General features: G+C 38.9%; 1 protein-coding gene across 7 annotated transcripts in view; it reads left to right on the forward strand.

Annotated features, from left to right (window-relative positions):
* Positions 1–20,859, forward strand: part of abcc8 (ATP-binding cassette, sub-family C (CFTR/MRP), member 8) — a 178,115-nt gene that overhangs the window by 138,213 nt on the left and 19,043 nt on the right. For 6 of the 7 annotated variants that reach the window (XM_072272452.1, XM_072272457.1, XM_072272459.1 and 3 more), the window contains 12 exons: positions 275–412; positions 1,547–1,672; positions 2,481–2,586; positions 3,990–4,237; positions 4,872–5,038; positions 6,158–6,227; positions 8,618–8,775; positions 10,674–10,766; positions 14,297–14,399; positions 16,018–16,131; positions 18,796–18,916; positions 19,029–19,159. In XM_072272452.1, coding sequence (XP_072128553.1) covers positions 275–412; positions 1,547–1,672; positions 2,481–2,586; positions 3,990–4,237; positions 4,872–5,038; positions 6,158–6,227; positions 8,618–8,775; positions 10,674–10,766; positions 14,297–14,399; positions 16,018–16,131; positions 18,796–18,916; positions 19,029–19,159 — 1,575 coding nt within the window. The remainder of the gene's footprint in view (positions 1–274; positions 413–1,546; positions 1,673–2,480; positions 2,587–3,989; positions 4,238–4,871; positions 5,039–6,157; positions 6,228–8,617; positions 8,776–10,673; positions 10,767–14,296; positions 14,400–16,017; positions 16,132–18,795; positions 18,917–19,028; positions 19,160–20,859) is intronic. The other variant, XM_072272458.1, reaches the window with a different exon arrangement.

A 20,859-nucleotide genomic window follows, 5' to 3' on the forward strand; every position in this document is an offset into this window, starting at 1 on the left:
TGAGTTTTATCAGATCAGTTGAACCTATGTCATATTCACGTAGGTAGTGTCTGTAATCCCAGATAAAGCTATTAGAAGGATGCATCTCCATTGTTTTGCCCTTCTTTCTGCTTTATGAACAGGTGGGCTGATCAAGAGATAATTAAACTTAAAAGTGTGTTTGATTAAAGTTAGGAAAATATTGTTAAATTCATTCTGCAAGGGTCATTTAGTGAATTCGATGAGATTTAAGAAAAACATTAAATTGACTATTAACAAAATGTTGGTTTGGTAGGATGATCCATTCTCAGCACTGGATGTCCATCTGAGTGATCACCTTATGCAAGATGGAATCCTGAAGCTGCTGCAAGAAGAGAAGCGGACTGTGGTTCTGGTCACTCATAAACTTCAGTACCTGCCCCACGCAGACTGGGTGAGGCATTCTTTATTTCTGCTGCATTGATATGAATTTGATGTACAGTTCCCTGTCTACTTGAATTATTATTGGACCAGTACTCTGAGTTGTGGTGCCACATTGACCTTTAATGTGCAATGATATATGCATCTTACTTGTTGATAGCAGCAGAGTTACATGGTTACAGCAGATCAGAAAACACTTTCTTTGAAGCAGAGATTATAGATGAGGAAAAAAAAGATTATAAGTATATAAACCAAAAAGAATAGATGTGGACCACAGTGGGATAAGTTTCTGATTGCTCAAATAAGTAGTTTATACAGGCATAATGCACAAAATTGCATCTTCCTGCATTTTCATGGATTCATCTGTCTCATTCTGATATTTCAAGTACCCATTCCTGAACTGTATTAGGAGCCCAACAACCTTTTTACAAAAGTATAAAATAATGGAGTCTGGAAATCTTAATTGGGGAACAAAGGATGATCAGTTTCTTTATTGCTTCACAAAAATTTATAATTGCAAGAATCACGGAGATACTATATATGTCAAAGGATACAGCGTTTATTCAGTAACAACTCTGATTTTGCTTTATAAATTTTTCAAGTTGCTTTCCTTGTGTCCAGTTAGAACATTATCATTCTGTTCAGTGCATAATTAGAATTCATCATGTATTTGTATCTAACATATAAACAAATATAACGAGTGAGATCATTCTAGTCACTTACACTGTTCCTTGCAAGGAGATTTGCAATGAAAATCAGCAGAATAAGCATTCTGATGCAAGAAATATACTTTGCGAAATGAGTAGTGTACTCTGTAATTCCGAGTACTACTGAAGCACTTAAATGTTATTACTCAATAGAAGATCATAAAACAGACATGGAAGTTATTTTGATCCCAGTGATATATTTAAATATGAGCTTTTGGGAAACAGTTTGGCATTCTCAAAATTGAAAACAAATATTTTAATTGGCAGAGTAGTATTTTATGTATAAATGGATAACCAGTCCATGACCTTGTGGCCTTTCTTCCCAAGTGAGGGTGCTCATAGCATTTTCTATTACTTTAATTATTATTTAAATGCTGAATAATGTATATCATTCAAACATTTCTATGTTGTTTATCTTAATGTACTTTCTATTTCTATAGATCATAGCCATGAAGGACGGAACTATTCAGAGAGAGGGCACACTCAAGGATATCCAAAATTCTGATCCTGAGCTCTTTGAACTTTGGAAAACACTAATGAACAGGCAGGATCAAGAACTAGAAAAGGTTCTTCCTTGTTAGATGGAAAGATTTGAATTGGAATAAGTTTGGATTTTTTTGGGGGCTGGGTGTAGTTTAATCTCACTTAATACCAAGATACCCCCTGAGACGGGATCCAGCTATCACTTGCCAGCTCTCACACCACACCATTTTGTACTGGCTGTTTCCCCTCTTCCATATGAACAGTCTCAATTTGAAACATTGACTTTCCATTTCCCTCCATGGTGATGGCCTGACCCACTGAATTCATTCAGTTCCTTTGTGTGAAGTTAACCCCATGGTGTATTATAAACAAAAAAAAAAATTGCCATTTGCAACAACAGTATTGTGTTTTTCAAATGCATTTAGATCTACTTTTCCTCCAACACAATGTTCTCAAATCCAGCACCTGTACAACACCAAACTCCCATTCCTCAATGCCATAAGAATATGAGACATAGGAGCAAAAATTAGGCCATGCGGCCCATCAATTCTGCTCTGTCATTCCATCATGGTTGATTGTCCCTCTCAACCCCATACACCTTCCATCTTCCCATAACCTTTGATGCCCTTACTAATCAAGAACCTATTCATCTTGGTTTTAAATACACCCAATGACTTAGCCTCCACAGCTGTCTGTGGCAATGAATTCCACTGATTCACCACTCTCTGGCTTAAGAAATTCCTCGTCATCTCTGTTTTGAAGGGATGTCCTTCCATTCTGAGGCTGTGCCCTCTGGTCCAAGACTCCTCCTATTTGAATATCATCCTTGGCTAATATTTCAAATTCCCACCTTGAGTGTGAAGAAGGTTAAATTGTTTCATTGATCTGCAGGAAACTGTAGCTGAAAATAAAACCGCATTGGAGCGGAAGAACTTGCGCAGAGCAATGTACTCTCGGGAGGCCCTCCTCAAAACACTGCAGGAAGCTGAAGATGAAGGTATTAATCTAAATTGTAAAAGTGTTCTGACGGCATAGAATTGTCTTCATCCTACCATCTTATGCCATAACCTTTGTTTATATGTGTGATGCAAATAATTATTGAGATTTCAACAATTCATCCAATACATTACATATAAAAATAGCATGAAAAGTGACTTTTGACATTCTGGGTTTAAATTCACTCAAATCTTTATTTTCACCATTGGGTGGGAGGGTTTAGGAACTCATTACCTGAGAACATTGTTGAGACAGAATTTCTTATCATATTTCAAAGATGCTTGGATGTGGTCTTGATGAACCAAGAACTGTAAAGATATGCACGTATTTCTGGAAAATAGAATTAGATTGGGTTGCCCCTTTTATGACTGACAGAGACGGTGGGTCACATGACTTTCTTCTGTGACATAACTTTTCTGTGATCTTATGATTTGGGTAGTGTTTACAGAATATACAAAGGCAGAGCCAGGCATTCAGGATTAATTCCAAATAGGTGCTAAGCAGAGATGACAAACTTGGCTGTTGGATGAAATGCAGGGATCACAATAATTTTGTTTTTAGTGAATCTTTTGGGAAGAAACTATACAATGTCACTTGTAATTTCTTTATTCTGGTGCTCAGTATCAAAATGGAAATGTTTTGCCATTTCTCAGCTAAGAATCCTATGCTTTAAATACACTTTCAGTGCTATGAGAATCAAAATGCAGTAAAGGAAAACAAAGGAGGCTTGCTGAAGTTGACAAATGCAAAAATAGCTTCCAATATGTCAATGAAAATTAAACTTACTGCAGATGCCAGAAATCTGAAATAAAAGTAGGAAATGCTGGTAGGTTAACACTCAGTAGGTTAAATGGCATATGTGAATAGTGAAAGAAAGTTAACATTTGAGGACTAAGTATCAGAACTGGGAAAAATAATTAAGTTGGAGTGGGGGTGGCAAATGGAGTGTAGGAGGCACTTGGAATATTTGTGATAGTGTGCTACTGGAGTGGACATGGGAACAAGAACTGAGCATGACTGAAATATACAGTCTTATGGTGAAGAATAGTAGGATGGAAGTAACTTAAGAAATAGTGGACAACATCATGTATAAATTGTTTAAAAATCAATTATAGGGAAAAAATAAAGTGAAAAAAAGGAAAGATGTTCTGAGATCTTAAAAAAAGATTATGCATGAGATCTATATTCTGACATGTATCCAAACTGCTGTGAAGGGTAGCATACAGAAAGAAGAAAGTTCACAGACAAGCAACCATGTTAGTGTGTGCTTGTCATAGATCATTTGCTGTGGGAGTGAAAGAATAGAGAGATGTAAAAACCTTGCACACTATTAGATTACAGATATGGCAGTAAAAATGAGCTAAAATAATTATTCTTTTGGCTTCCTTTGTACATTTGCTGCAGAGGATATGGCAGAAGGTGATGATGAGGACAACCTTTCCTCTGTCCTGCTCCAAAGAGCAAAGATGCCATGGCATGCCTGTGGCAAATATTTAAGCTCGGCAGGTTGCCTTTTGCTGCCCCTGCTCATCTTCTCGCAGCTCTTCAAACACACAGTAATGGTGGCAATTGACTACTGGCTAGCGAAGTGGACCTCGGATGCTATCTATGTCAAGATTGAAGCAGAAAAAGGAAATTGTTCTTCGGTCCAGGTAAAGGCACCTGGTCTTCGTGCTGAAGTTTTGAGTCCTTCTACTGCTATATCTAGCATGCTTTTGTCACACCTAGTTTGGCAGCCAAGGGTAAAAGAGTGGTCTAATTTGATTCCATATTCCCAGATAATTGGCTGTATGCAGACAACAAATGTCTCTGCTTGCAAACTATAAGAAGTTCTCTACCGTTAGTTGTGAGAATTTAAAATGGCAAGACTTAATAAAGAACTAACTATTCTGCAGACACTTTCCAGTCATTAACTGTTTGTTGTTGTCAAAATTATGCATGGTTACATGTACACCTGGTAAAATCCAGCTTTATTTAGCCAGTGTCATGTTTTGGGGTTTTCCTTTATTTTACTTACCAAAATTCTCCCATACTCTTGTCCATCCGTTTGTTAACCATTGATGTGGTAGAGCAGGTTATCAGGCCTGGAGAAGTATAATCTGGAATGGAATCTTTGAAATTTCTCATTAAATTAAAGAATATTTGGAGGGTTCATTATAGATATACTTTTAGCAGGACTATTATTAATGCCATAAAACATGGAACTCATTTAATGAAATATTAACCTTTTAGTATTCTTCTAGCATTGCAATCTGCTTATTGTTTTATTTTGTATTTGCTGTCCAGGATTGCCAATTCAGTCATTCTTCCTACATAACGGTGTTCAGCATTCTGTGCTGCCTGGGAATTGTCCTTTGTTTGGTTACCTCCATCGCTGTGGAATGGACAGGCCTCAAAGTGACCAAGGAACTGCATAAGAGTTTACTCAACAAAGTCATCCTAGCACCAATGCGGTACCAAACTATCTTTTCAATCATCGTTCTCAAATTCAAAGTCAATTTTAATGTATACCATTTCTCAAGCAACTTACATGATCATATCTTAAGCCTAATTTGTACAGCATCTGTATTTTCTGTTAGCTTCAGTTTCACACTATGTTGGTTACATTAAAACTACACCTCTGCTTTTAAAGTAAAACTCCTGAAATTAAAATTGCTTTGAACAGTAATTGCCATAATTGCCAGTGCTTATTCCAACCAGAGAGTAAGAGCCAAAACATCAAAATAAATGGATTGGGGTCCCAGTATGTCTCAATAGTGTCAAAAGGCAAATTGTTGATTGGCTTCAATGCAGGCCTAGCAGATTTCTTAAAGAATATTCACCAATACATGTTGTTAAGGGTGATAATTGGTGGAAATTTTAAAAATTATAACTGCAATGTAATCATGAAAGTTAAGCAAAATTAGTCCAAGCAATTAATCTACACTAATTTGGGTTTCATATATCAGGGTGCACAAACTAAAACTTGATAACATATAAGTAACACTTTCAGTACGCTGGATGAACTCAGCAGGTCGGGCAGCATCAGTCAGAAACGATGAGTCGACGTTTCGGGCCGGAACCCTTCGTCAGGACTGGAGAATGAAAGATGGGGAAGGATTTGAAGAATGCTTGTAGCTTCAGTTGAATACCAACTGAAGCTACAAGCATTCTTCAAATCCTTCTCCATCTTTCATTCTTCAGTCCTGACGAAGGGTTCCGGCCCGAAACGTCGACTCATCGTTTCTGACTGATGCTGCCCGACCTGCTGAGTTCATCCAGTGTACTGAAAGTGTTACTTTGATCACAGCATCTGCAGATTATTTTGTGTTTATAACATATAAGTAACTGGAGAAATTGTGGACATGTTTCAGCTTCAAGGTATTGCACTTGTGAATCATGTTTGTAAAAGTAGTTACATCATTTTTAGAACAAAGCGTTGATGTAATTTCTCTCCTGACTAATCATATGAGATCATGCAAAATAGATGTTATTAACAGAACCAATTCACTTTTCAAGCACAGCAGGATAATGATGTAAACTAGCGTTAAAAGCTCAGTAAACATATTTTGCTAATCCAATTGTTCCTTCAGATTCTTTGAGACCACTCCTCTTGGGAACATCCTGAACCGATTTTCTGCAGATACCAATATCATTGATCAGGTAAGATAGGTTTGGAAGATTTCTGAACTCCCTATTGCAGAAAATTTCTGAAGTTATACTGAATGCTTTATGAAACCTCAACATGCAGAAGTACAAAATCAGGCAGGGTCAAGGAAGAAAAACTTGGGAACCGATGCCATGAGATTAACACAAATGGTGGTAATCACATTTAAATTGGCAAGCTATGTGTTGTCAAATTCAGTAAAGCACTAACACGTAATCTAACTGATACTTTACTGCAGTGCTGAACAGGTTTCCTTGGACTTTTAGTACCACCTTTTCCTTGCTCTCCAGATCTTCAGCCCTGTGGAGCAAACTCTGACCTGATTCAATGTTCTCCGTCTCCGTATTGGAGCAGATTGATTGGTCACTGACCACCTCTAATTTTAACCTTACAGCAGGTTTCAGTACAACTGTCAATTGCCTTATTAGTGCTTGCCAAAGCTTCTGCAACATTATCATGATATATCAAGATTCTACTTAAAGCTTGCACACAGGTATGATAAAATAGTTAAATATAAACAGGAAATGCTGGAAATACTCAGAAGGTCTGCCAGCATGTTCGGATGCTGCCTGATCTGGGTATTTCCAGCGTTTTGTGTTTTCATTTCTATTTCCAGCACTGGTTCTTTCTTGCTTTTTGATATAATGCTACTCAGACCTTTGCAATGGTCAATGTTCAACATTCTGAAGGTGTGGTTGTCTCAGAGCTTTATACAGATTTTTAATGTTTTTCTTGAGCTTGTACCCAATTCCATTGGTTATAAATCCCAGAATCCTGTATGCTTTAAAGCCTGGAATCCCGTATTTGCAGTCTCTCAATTTAAATATAAACTTCTCATTCCTGCAGCTGATTTACAATTCAGGAAAACTAAGGAACTAAGCACGAGTTATCCCTATTAATCTCTTATGTATTTGCTCCATTAGTCTTCCTTAAAAAGTGCCCACATGGGTTTTGCATAATTTTGAAACTTTTGACATATGTTTCATTAATCATTTTGTTTTTCCACACTGCTATCTTCAAAGGTTTTGTAATAGCATCCAAAAAAATCAGACTCTTCTTGTAACTGTTTGTAAAATTTGCCCTGTATCATCTCTACTTATTCTTTTCACCTCCCTTGTCCATCTCCTCTTCAAATTTTACTCTGCTTTAACTATGTTGCAAGTTCTGTTTCATTTGCAATCATTATGGGAAAAGATTTACAGACTTCTTAACTGAAACCATAGGCCAAATCATGCTCAACTGACTCACACTACACCCACTTACTGTGCTAGTCCAAAGGCAATACCCTGTAGATACCTGCAGGGGAACAACAAGATCCAAAGTTCAAAGTAAATTTATTATCGAACTACATATATGTCACTGTATACAACCCAGGCATGTTTCACTCATTCCGATGCATCCCTGATATTCAGTTAAAAAAATTAAAATGCAGTACATTCTTTTTACAATTTCTTTAGAGTAGTTTAAGTGAAAAGCAAGAAAAAAATCCGAACCCAAATTTAGATTTGCTGCTTGTACATCAGCCATTGCTAGCATGCAGCTGAGAACAAACAAGATAGTGTCTGCAGATGCTGGACATCCAAGCAACACACACAAAATGCTGCAGGAACTCAGCAGGCCAGGCAGCATCTATGGGGAAAAAAAGTACAGTGGACGTTTCGGGCTGAAAGTGGACTGCTGTCCTCCAGTGTTTTGTGTGTGTTGATAAGGCCGAGCAGCTGGAGGAGAAGTGCACGTAGTCCTTCAGCTGAGTGCAACCTAGAACAACCAGTGGAGGAAAGACAGCTGATTGGTCGAGTGGGAAATCAGACTCCCAGTGCAGCTCCCCCTTTCAGCATGCTGGATAAAGATACCAGTTCCCAATGGAGCAGCTGTCCTTTTTACAACCCAATAGGCATCCGTTAGTCTCGTGAGACCATGGATTTGTGTCTTGGAAGGTTTCCAGGGGGCAGGCCTGGGCAAGGTTGTATGGAAGACTGGCAGTGCCCATGCTGCAAGTCTCCCCTCTCCACACCACCGATGTTGTCCAAGGGAAGGGCATTAGGACCCATACAGCTTGGCACCGGTGTCGTCGCAGAGCAGTGTGTGGTTAAGTGCCTTGCTCAAGGACACAACACGCTACCTCAGCCAAGGCTCAAACTAGCAACCTCCAGGTCACTAGACAAACACCTTAACCACATGGCCACGCGCCAAGACAACACAATCCAGGTGGATATTTAGGTAACTGATTTGATACTAAGAGTGATAACTAGTTATTTCTATGCACAATTCCTCAGCTTCCTCGGACTTCTCAAGGGTAATTTGAGTAATAATTTGTTATAACCAACAAACTTTCGAGGATGAGTGTTGATGGGTGGATTAACAGTGTTGCTGTCTTTGTTTTCAGCACATTCCTGCCACCTTGGAGTGTCTCAGTCGATCAACTCTTTTGTGTCTCTGTGCCCTGGCAGTGATTTCATATGTGACTCCAATATTCATCATTGCACTTGTTCCACTTGCAGTGGCTTATTACTTTATCCAGAAGTACTTCAGAGTGGCATCCAGGTAACTGACCACCAGAAACTAGAATTGATGACTCTTTAGAGAATTAAGTTTATAGAATCACTGCATTGACAACATCAAGCTGAACAATACACATTTTCAACAAACAACAAGCGTTAGTTCACGTGAATGATATATATTGATGTGTGAATCATTTCTTTTGTAATGAGTTAGATGTCATTCTCTATTCTTAAGAATTCACTGAATCAAAATACGATGAAATCATTGTGCCAAGACTATTTGATTTTTTGAAATTTGTTTAACATTGCCTAGGAATATAATCAACTTGTAAATAGAGTACATATTGTATCAAAAACAAAATATTCGAAGCGCTGCAGTGTCAGTAGGGAGAGAAATGGTCTGTCAGTCAAACTGAAATGAGAGAAAAAAATATGTTTTTACATTCAGAAAGGTGGAGGGTAGAGAGAACAGAGATTGTCTGTTATTGCTGCTTTGAATTGTTGATTTTTAAGATAGCTATTAGCTTGACAAAAAAAATAGTCAAAATGAAATAGTACAGCCTCAACTACAGAGGGAAAGTAAAGGAAGAAACAGTAACACAAAACAGATAAATATAATGTTAGGAACTAAGAGCTGCAACATATTCAGACTGAAAGCAAGGTGCTGTTCCTTGAGCTTACACTGCATTGTTGACAGGGTGAAAGTAGGTCAGTGTAGAAATGGATGGAAATTTAACGATAGGAAGCTAGATGTTCTAGGACAGCCCTGCACACTGAATGACAGCTTTTTAAGTTAGCTACCCAATCTAAACTTGATTTCTCCAGTGTAAAAGTTACCACATCATGAGCATTAAATGCAATGCAGTAAGTTGGCAAAAATCACCTGGAAGGACTCTTAGGTTTGCTGATTGGTAGAAAGGGAACAGGTAAAAGGATATAGTAGATATTGCCATCTCCTGCACGAGAAAGTGAGTGGTTGGTAGAGTTAGAAGAGTGGACCAGAGAGATATGGAGGGAATGGGTCCTTCAGAATACTTAAAGGGAAAGAGATGAATAATGTGTCTGACCCACTCTATCTAGACCTTTCAATATTTAGTAGGTAGTACAGGAAATTAAGATGAAGCATTTCGGAGCCTTGTCAATAATGGAAAACCTCCATTAACTAAAAAGGAAGACATCTTTGAATGACTTATGTACAAAGTCTCAGAACAGATTTGGCTTTCTGAAGAGCTTTATGCAGAAGTGCATCTTCTGCTACCAAATTAAAATGGTACATTATTTTTCTGCTGTTTCACCCATCTTCGCCTGCCATGGCTCATGGTTGAATGCTAAAGGCACTACTTATTTATTAAAAACAAACTATGGCTATCTCCACCTATTTTTTTTATTTATTTGAAACATAGGAAAGTCACCACCTGGTCCTCCTGGTTTTAGTCTAAAACACTCTACAACAGGGTTCCCAACCTGGGATGCATGGACCTCTCAGTTAAAGGTAGGGGTCCATGGCATAAAAAAGGTGGGGAACACATGCTCAACAGCATTAGTCCTTCAGCTCCTTCCTGTGAATATGAGAACAAAAATAAAATACTCTTCAATTTCTAATGAATCTTATTAAAATTAAATATTATCAAATAAACCCAACAATTAGCAAGCTGGGTCTGTTTGTATATTGAATCAACAATGCCCAGTTTATTGTATCAGAAGATCTGTATAATTTATGCATGTTTTAATAAATGCTAAATTCTGCGTTATTCCTTTCTGATCAAATGCACTTCCATGTACATTTTCCATAAATATATTAAACTTAAATTCAACAAACTTATTGATCTTCAGGATTCCTAGAGTGCTTCCATGACAAATGTATTAATCAGTATGTAGTTGCATAAAGTTGATTAGAACTTAAAACCTTTGACAGGCATCTTACCATTTTACTATATGCAGAGACCTCCAGCAATTGGATGACAGCACACAATTGCCAGTACTTTCACATTTTTCTGAGACTGTGGAGGGTCTAATCACAATACGGGCCTTGAGGTAAAGCAATATAATCTCATATTAAATGGTAGCTTTGCATTGTTGAATGAATTGGAGGTCAAGATATTTGCAATATTATGAAATAAAGAATTATGGGAGACAAGACACTGAGACCAAGATCATATTAACTGTTATATCACTGAATGATGAACCAGCTTTAAGGGATCATAGAGTCTATGCTTCTCTCTGATTTATGTTCTTATTCTGCCAAAATTTTGCATATATAAAACAGAATGGGCATTCTGATTCCCCATCAGGAGATTGCATAATAGTGTATGGGTAATTACTTTGAAGAGTTAGCTTCATCAGAGCATGTTAGGATAATGCCCCCTTATAAACTTCATGTTTTTGGCAAAACTGTAGGACGGTATCTAATTTTGCGTTAATGGTTACTAATTGAGCATTTTGTTTATTTGATATTATCTTGTACTTCATCTTATCATGAGGAGTGATGATAAACTGAGCTAAAGTTAGATCTGCAATAAATGTTGCTCTATGAGTTTAACAATTCACATCTAACTAACCTTATTAACCTGCTATTTCGAAAGTTGGGTTCAGAAACTGCCGGGAAATATGCAAAAGTTTACAATTTCCAGTGGAATGAGAGACAGAAATGTGCAAAAGTTTGGGCACCTCTGGTCAAAATTTCTGTTACTGTGAATAGCTGAACGAGTAAAAGATGACCTGATTCCCAAAACGCATAAAGTTAAAGATGACACATTTCTTTAATATTTTAAGCAAAATTACTTTTTTTTATTTCCATCTTTTACAGTTTCAAAATAACACAAAAAGAAAAGGGCACGAAGCAAAAGTTTAGGCACCAGGCATGGTCAGTACTTAGTAACACCCTCTTTGGCAAGTATCACAGCTTGTAAACGCTTTCTGTAGCCAGCTAAGAGTCTTTCAATTCTTGTTTGGAGGATTTTCGCCCATTCTTCCTTGCAAAAGGCTTCTAGTTCTGTGAGATTCTTGGGCTGCCTTGCATGCACTGCTTTTTTGAGGTCTATCCACAGATTTTCGGTGACGTTTAGGTCAGGGGACTGTGAGGGCCATGGCAAAACCTTCAGCTTGCGCCTCTTGAGGTAGTCCATTGTGGATTTTGAGGTGTGTTTAGGATCAATATCCTGTTGTAGAAGCCATCCTCTTTTCATCTTCAGCTTTTTTACAGACAGTGTGATGTTTGCTTCCAGAATTTGCTGGTATTTAATTGAATTCATTCTTCCCTCTACCAGTGAAATGTTCCCTGTGCCACTGGCTGCAACACAAGCCCAAAGCATGATCGATACACCCCCATGCTTAACAGTTGATGGGCTGTTATTTTCATGAAATTCTGCACCCTTTGTTCTCCAAACATACCTTTGCTTATTGCGGCCAAAAAGTTCTATTTTAACTTCATCAGTCCACAGGACTTGTTTCCAAAATGCATCAGGCTTGTTTAGATGTTCCTTTGCAAACTTCTGGCGCTGAATTTTGTGGTGAGGATGCAGGAGAGGTTTTCTTCACATGACTCTTCCATGCAGGTCATATTTGTGCAGGTATTGCTGCACAGTAGAACAGTGCACCACCACCCCAGAGTCTGCTAACTCTTCCTGAAGGTCTTTTGCAGTCAAATGGGGGTTTTGATTTGCCTTTCTAGCAATCCTATGAGCAGTTCTCTTAGAAAGTTTTCTTGGTCTTCTAGACCTCAACTTGACCTCCACCGTTCCTGTTAACTTCCATTTCTTAATTACATTATGAACTGAGGAAACGGCTACCTGAAAACGCTTTGCTATCTTCCTATAGCTTTCTCCTGCTTTGTGGGCATCAGTTATTTTAATTTTCAGAGTGCTAGGCAGCTGCTTAGAGGAGCCCATGGCTGCTGATTGTTGGGACAAGGTTTGAGGATTCAGGTGTTTATAGAGCTTTGAAATTTGCATAACCTGGCCTTTCTTAATGATGATTGTGAACAAGCCATAGTCCTAACAAGCTAATTAAGGTCTGAGACCTTGGTAAAAGTTATCTGAGAGCTCAAATCTCTTGGGGTGCCCAAACTTTTGCATGGTGCTCCTTTCCTTTTTTTCCACTCTAAACTTGTACAAAACAAAAATAATATACTAATCTTGCTTAAAATGTTGAAAAGAATGTTTCATCTTCAATTTTATGGCTTTTGGAGATCAGTTCCTCTTCTACTCACTTAACTGTTCACAGTAACAGAAATTTTGACGAGGGGTGCCCAAACTTTTGCATGTCACTGTATATAAAGAAATCTTCACCGCTATTTTGCAGCCCAAAAATGTAGAATTTCGCATTGAAAAATGCAAAAGAGTATGGAATGGTATTGCAATGCAAAATGGCTGGATGAATTGTAAATTTTGTACAATATTGCAAATTGCATTTTTCCAATATAATTGAAGATTATTTTTGTACTGACAGTGAACCCAAGGGAAGTGGAATCTCACAGCATGCCCTCCTTTTACAGCCTATGAGTAACGCCGAGATACATCCCAGGATGCGCTGGGACACATCATCAGTGATGTAACCTGGGGTCATCGTGTATTTTGAGTCTTTCAACATCAGACACTGTTGTCCATGCGACCCAGCCAGGGTTGATCAGGCCCTGGCTTTTGTCCCAGCAGCATTAGTCCATGGGTCACACCTCCTGATCCATAGCCATCTGGAGGCTCAGTCAGCAGCCTCTGTGACAGTCCCAATCGCTTTTTTCTTTGCAGTCCCCATAATGCCAAGGAGAGAGTAGGTTCTGCACAGTGAGCAGCCAGCAAAACCTCTACACCTCAGCTCTATAGGTCATATCGTGTCCTCCAATCCTGTGTCTGGCACTGCTATACCAACTCCAGGTATTTGACTTTCTTACGTTCAAAAGCCTCCTCAATCCAGTCTTCCCAAGGAACTGGCCATTCTACCATGAACTCCTGCTTCGAGGTTTCGGACAGAGTGATTATGTCAGACTAAGTGAATGATGATACAATGAAGTCAGGAAACTTTGTTCTATGGCCTAAAGAAAAAGCTATGTGTAAATATTCATTAATCCTAAATTTACGTTTTTCCTGTTAGTTGTTCGTACTTACCCCCTGAAGGTACAGAATTCTGATTTATTAGTAGAACTATAATCTCTTAACCAAATAACTTTATCTTTAGCCTCAGTTATGAATGTTTAAGAGCCACTTGATCATGGAGTCTAACCCAGTAAAGATCAATTATGTCCTCACAACCCATATTGTATATCAACATCTGTCACAGGATTACCCATAGAAGTTCTCTCTACCACTTCGTCTGAATACTGATACTGACTGAGCAAACCACTCCCTTGCATGAGAAATCAACGTAGTCTCAGGTTTCAGAAATGGAAGCAGAGAGTACAGCTGTGCATAACAACATAGTAATAGATCATTCTAGTGCTAAAATTCTGAATGGGTGCAGAATTAAACTATTTTAGATGGTAAACACCAAGGGGGAAGAATGGTTTTGGTAAAAACAAGTATTCATGTCTAATAAAATTGTTGCCAATGAAACCTGTATGGCTATGTTTTCAGGGAAGAAAATCGCTTTAGGCACAAGCTGCTGGAGCTGACCGACACTAACAACATTGCCTCCTTGTTCCTCACGGCTGCCAATCGTTGGCTCGAAGTTCGTATGGTAAGGGCTTCAGACCTGGAGTCTTCAATATTAATTGTTTTTCATTGTATTTTCTCAATCTTATAAAGTTAGAATTTGAGTGGCACATTCGACATCTCTACAATAGCTTACCAAAGGTGAATGTTTAACTTCACTGACCTACACTCAAAATTTATTGAAGGTAATTGATCTAGATACACCCAAAGACTTAAAGCTTATTGCTTATGTACAGTGGCATGCAAAAGTTTGGTCACCCCTGGTCAAAACTTCTGTTACTGTGAGTAGCTAAGTGAGTAAAAGGTGACCTGATTTCCAAAAGGCATAAAGTTAAAGATGACACTTTTCTTTAATATTTTAAGCAAGATTACTTTTTTATTTCCATAATTTACAGTTTCAAAATAACAAAAAAAGGGCCCTGAAGCAAAAGTTTGGGCACCCTGCATGGTCAGTACTTAGTAACACCCTCTTTGGCAAGTATCACAGCTTGTAAACGCTTTCTGTAGCCAGCTAGGAGTCTTTCAATTCTTGTTTGGGGGATTTTCGTTCATTCTTCCTTGCAAAAGGCTTCTAGTTCTGTGAGATTCTTGGACCGTCTTGCATGCACTACTCTTTTGAGGTCTATCCACAGATTTTTGATGATGTTTAGGTCGGAGGACTGTGAGGGCCATGGCAAAACTTTCAGCATGCGCCTCTTGAGGTAGTCCATTGTGGATTTTGAGGTGTGTTTAGGATCAGTATCCTGTTGTAGAAGCCATCCTCTTTTCATCTTCAGCTTTTTTACAGACAGCGTGATGTTTGCTTCCAGAATTTGCTGGTATTTAATTGAATTCATTCTTCCCTCTACCAGTGAAATGTTCCCCATGCCACTGGCTGAGGAAATAGCTACCTGAAAAGGCCTTCTCCTGCTTTGTGGGCATCATTTATTTTAATCTTCAGAGTGCTTGGCAGCTGCTTAGAGGAGCCCATGGTTGCCGATTGTTGGGCCAAGGTTTGAGGAGTCAGGGTATTTATAAAGCTTTTAAATTTGCATCACCTGGCCTTTCCTAACAATGACTGTGAACAAGCCAAAGCCCTAACAAGCTAATTAAGGTCTGATGCCTTGGTAAAAGTTATCTGAGAGCTCATATCTCTTGGGGTGCCCAAACTTTTGCATGGTTCTGCTTTCCTTTCTTCACTCTAAAATTGTACAAAGCGAAAGTAATACACTAATCTTGCTTAAAATGTTGAAAAGAATGTTTCATCTTTAACTTCATGACTTTTGGAGATCAGTTCATCTTCTACTCAACTATTCACAGTAACAGAAATTTTGACCAGGGGTGCCCAAACTTTTGCATGCCACTGTAGCTACACACCAAGAGATTTCAATAAGTGAGTATTGAATGCACAACCTCATGCCTCAAAAAAGCATCATATATATATATAGCTATATCGTTACCGAAACTCACATTTTTTCTATTTTTATATATCGCATGGTACTGCTGCTGGAAAGACAACAAATTTCACAATGTTTCACAATGTTTCACAGTGATATTAAATCTGATTATGACTCTGGCAATTGCTTGTACCAAGCCCAGGTCTGACACCTGCTTTATTCTGATTTGCGTGCATATCAGCCTGTTCCCCATGTTTTTTTTTCTAGGAATATATAGGAGCATGTGTAGTTCTCATTGCAGCAGTTGCATCCATCACCAACTCACTATACTACGGACTTGCATCAGGACTTGTTGGTCTGGGACTGACCTATGCCCTAATGGTGAGAACATTAAATTTATTTCTTTGACAATTTTACTACTGTAATTAGGATGTTAATAAAAGTTCAGGCCAATACCAAGAATTGGTATTCATTTATTATTGTCACTGTACCAAGTTACAATGAAAAGTTTGTTTTGCATATTGTTAATAAAGATCAATTCATTACACAGAGCATTGAGCTAGAATAAGATACAACAATAACAATGCCGACTAAAGTGTAAAAGCTATCTAAAGAGCAGAGTGCAGGTGAAGAAAAAAGTGCAAAAATCATAATGAGGTACTGTAGATTGTGAGACCGAGAGTCCATCTTATCATACAAGAAGTCTGTTAAAGAGTCTGACAATATTGGGATCGAAACTGTCCTTGAGCCTGGTGGTACATGCTTTCACTGTTTTGAATGTTCTGCCCAGTGGAAGAGGGGAGAAGAGCAAACGTACAGGGTGGGTGGGGTCTTTGACAATGCTGGCTGATTTACTAAAAAGTGAGAATTATAGACAGAGTCCATAGAGAGGAGGCTGGTTCTTAAGATGTACTGAGCTGTGTATACAACTCCCTTGTGGTCAAGTGCAGAGTAATTGCCATGCCAAGCCATAATGCATCAAGATAGAAAGCTTTCTGTGGTGCATTGATAAAAATTAGTAAGGCATGCCAAATTTCTTTAGCTTCCTTACAATCACACTACAGTGATATCTTTGTGCGTCATTCACAGGAAAAGCATCTCACTGATTCATTTACATTCATGTTTTAACATCAAGTAACTAATTTTTAGCTTTCCACTTCATTTACACATTTACTGCAGTACCCAATCAAACCTGTCCTTGACTTTGATGTCCCTTGTCCTTTGTCAGGCTATCTTTCTTCCTGCACTTCCCTCGTAGAGTGCTCATCTCCATCCCCTTGTTCAACTAGACTGAAATATGACTATCAACTGACTTTGCTGTAGTACACAATCTGCCAAAATCTCTGATCCAGGATCATCCCTGTCTGCAAATACAAGTTGTGGATTCTTTACCCTAATCTTTAAAATTTTCTTTTCTATCAAAATTACCTGCTGACAAATGCTTACTGAACTTGATTTGGAGGTTGTCAGTATTAGTTACGAACTTGGTTCACCTGCAGTTTGTTGGAAATCACACAAACCAGTCTTCTGTCCTTGGACTCGCTTTACACTGCATGCTGTCGGAGCAGTGCTGTCAGGATGATCAAGGAAACTACCCACTCAGACAACCATAAGGCCATGAGACCATAAGACAAAGGAGCAGAAGTAGGCCATTCGGCCCATCGAGTCTGCTCCGCCATTTTATCATGAGCTGATCCATTTTACCCTATTTAGTCCCACTGCCCCGCCTTCTCACCATAACCTTTGATGCCCTGGCTACTCAGTTACCTATCAATCTCTGCCTTAAATATACCCAATGACTTGGCCTCCACTGCTGCCCATGGCAACAAATTCCATAGATTCACCACCCTCTGACTAAAAAAATTTTTTTGCATTTCTGTTCTGAAAGGGCGCCCTTCAATCCTGAAGTCATGCCCTCTCGTACTAGACTCCCCCATCATGGGAAACAACTTTGCACATCCACTCTGTCCATGCCTTTTAACATTCGAAATGTTTCTATGAGGTCTCCCCTCATTCTTCTAAACTCCAAGGCATGGCAATTCCTCTCCCTCCAGGAGAAGGCTCAGGAGCTTGAAGACTCATACAGCCAGATTTGGGAACAGCTTCTTTCCAACTGTGATAAGACTGCTGAACAGATCCTGACCCGGATCTGGGCCGTACCCTCCAAATATCCGGACCTGCCTCTCGGTTTTTTTGCACTACCTTACTTTCCATTTTTCTATTTTCTATTTATGATTTATAATTTAATTTTTACTATTTACTAATTTTTACTGTTTTTAATATTTAATATTTGTAATCCAGGGAGCGGGAAGCGCAGAATCAAATATCACTGGGATGATTGTACATTCTAGTATCAATTATTTGGTGACAATAAAGTATAAAGTATAAATGGAGACAGATGATAGAATCGTACAGCAATGGACAGGCCATTTGTGCCCACCCCCCCCCCAATTTTGAGCCAATCTTGACACCAATTTTTACTAAATGTCCTCCTCCCCTGTATCATCCATATAACCCATTCCTTTCATATTTATGAAAGCCTCTTAAACTCCACCAAACTGCCTGCTTCCACTATTATTCTTGGCCACATTTTCTAGGCACCTACCACTCTGCATTAAAAATAGTTGCCTCTCACTTCGCTTTTAAACGTCCTCCTTCTAACCATAAACACATATCCTCTGGTGTTTGACACTTCTGCCTCGGAGTAAAGATTCCAACTGTCTATCCTAGTTATGCCTCTGTCAGGTCTTCCCTTAGCCTCAGATGTTCTTGGGAGTACAACCCAAGTTTTATTTTTTGAGACCTATTAGCTAGTTTTCCAAGTGGAAATTTGTGATAGGTTTCTGATTGTGGCTTGGTTTGAGATTTTGAATTAGGAATTCTTTCAATTGCTCAATTATGTTCAAAAATAATATGAGTTATTCAACTTTGAATTTGGTATTAGGTGTATGGTCATTACGCTTATAGTTCATATTTATTTCTTGTTCAGTGCTTGACCAATTGCTGCAAGTAGTACTATGCTTGATTGTTTTCCTTTCTCGGCAGATTTCAAACTACTTGAACTGGATGGTACGCAATCTAGCAGACATGGAAGTACAATTAGGTGCTGTGCAGAGAATAAACAGCCTCCTTAAAATTGAAACAGAAAATTATGATGGACTTATATGTGAGCATTTCCAAACAAAATATTTGGTGAAAATGCCAATGACCAAGTAGCTAAGTTTAGCAAATAAGTTTTTTAACTGTTATTTCTTTTCATCCTGAATAACATGGTACAGCACCTTCGCAGATTCCTCCCAACTGGCCAGATGAAGGTGAGATCAAAATCCAGAATCTCAGTGTTCGCTATGACAGCACCCTAAAACCAGTGTTAAAGAATGTGAATGCCCACATCAGTCCAGGACAAAAGGTAAGAAGGCCCATTGAGTTTCAACCTGTGTGAAGTTGCTGATTGGAAATTGGCCTCATGCATTAGTTTGTCATTAAATTCACCTGTGTAGCTCCCATTATTTCTAAGTGCTTCTTTCCTTCTAACATGACATCCAAAGTGTACATAATTGTTATGTGAATCCAGCTAGCAGCTTGTATCTGGGAATGCATTAGCACATGTAGTGATCAAGCCTGCTGTAAATATGCAGTGTAGGCATATTCCACTATTAGTTTTTGTTTGTATAGAGCCACTCAGGTAACACTAAAATTCAACAATGCAGCTGATGTTGTGTGTTAACCACATACAACTGAACCATGCAGTTTAGTGTAAGTATAAACCAATAGATTATCAGTAGCAGTGGAAACACAACAGCAAGTATGTCTAAATGAGAAAGTCTGCAGATGCTGGGAATCCAAAGCAACACACACAATATGTTAGGGGAACTCAGCAAGTCGTGCAGCACCTATGGAAATGAATGAACAGTTGATTTTTTGGGCTAAGACCTATCTTCAGGAGCAAATGTGTCTGATATATATCATAACACTCTATCGGATTGTTGTTGCTATTTTCTCCCTCAGCTTGCAGTACAAATAAGTGAATCTCATGAAGCTTGCTCAACCCCTTAATGCCCTTTCACCATATTTATATTTACCTGCAGAATTCTGGCTCCACCCTCTACTACCTTTTAAATGATAATAGCTAGGGTTGATTACTATGTGTCACTTTGCAAGGTGCTAGCTGCTCACAAAATTGTGTAATCCATTGTACCGATATGATAATCAAGCATTATCACAGCTGGTCCGAACAAGTACTGTAGTCATCATAAAGAGCAAACCAAGTGTTGCTGGTGCTTGAAATGATTTTAGATCCTAGCATCTTTCTTTTGTACATTGTGTTACGTACCCCATAACTGGGTTACCAAACCAGCAGAAATGGACCACTCGTTGGAGTCTGGATTACTAGGAACTAATAAAGTTTTATTAAAGAAATAAGTAACACAGTACTCTAATCATAAGGATATAAGTGCAACAGGTTAGCAATGATAATACACACATGTACACAGAACTAGGGTAATAGGAATCAAACCAAGCTCTATCGCAGTCTAGGGGAAAAATGATCAGTCTTAAGTGACATAGAGTTCAGTTCAGCTTAGTACAGTTCACAGAAATCACTGTTGTGAGGTTAGAGAGAGAGAGAGGGAGGGGGATGCAATTTGATTCAGGCAGACCTTTGATGTTCTTCGCAGTTGGTTTTGGGCGGACACTTTTATGTCTTCTATCCCGCTGTGGTCGCCGACTGTGACCCCTCCGTTCCGGATACGACTGTTCTTCCGCGGTGAACCCGGCACCCAGGCAAGGGCAGACACACACACCAGGTTCCCACCGATCGTACCTTTACACCCTGTGAATCTATCGTCGGTTCCCGCGAACCGGACCTCCAAACTCCCACCAACTTGTGGGGCACACCGCTCTTCCAAGGTCTCGTTATCTCGTGATCTCGTGGTGTGTGTCTGTGCCTAGCGAACCTGCTCTTTTTATCCCCCTGCTGGGGTATCACTTGTCCATCAAACTTCAAACAGTTCAGGTTCAAAGTAACCGGTCTGTCAACAGTTGAATTGTGTTTCTTTTCCGTTAATCTCTCTCTCCTCTCTCATTAGCATTTTGAACGTTTCTCCATTG

The sequence above is a fragment of the Mobula birostris genome, chromosome 11, assembly GCF_030028105.1.
Source record: "Mobula birostris isolate sMobBir1 chromosome 11, sMobBir1.hap1, whole genome shotgun sequence".
In the NCBI taxonomy this organism is placed as follows: Eukaryota; Metazoa; Chordata; class Chondrichthyes; order Myliobatiformes; family Myliobatidae; genus Mobula; species Mobula birostris.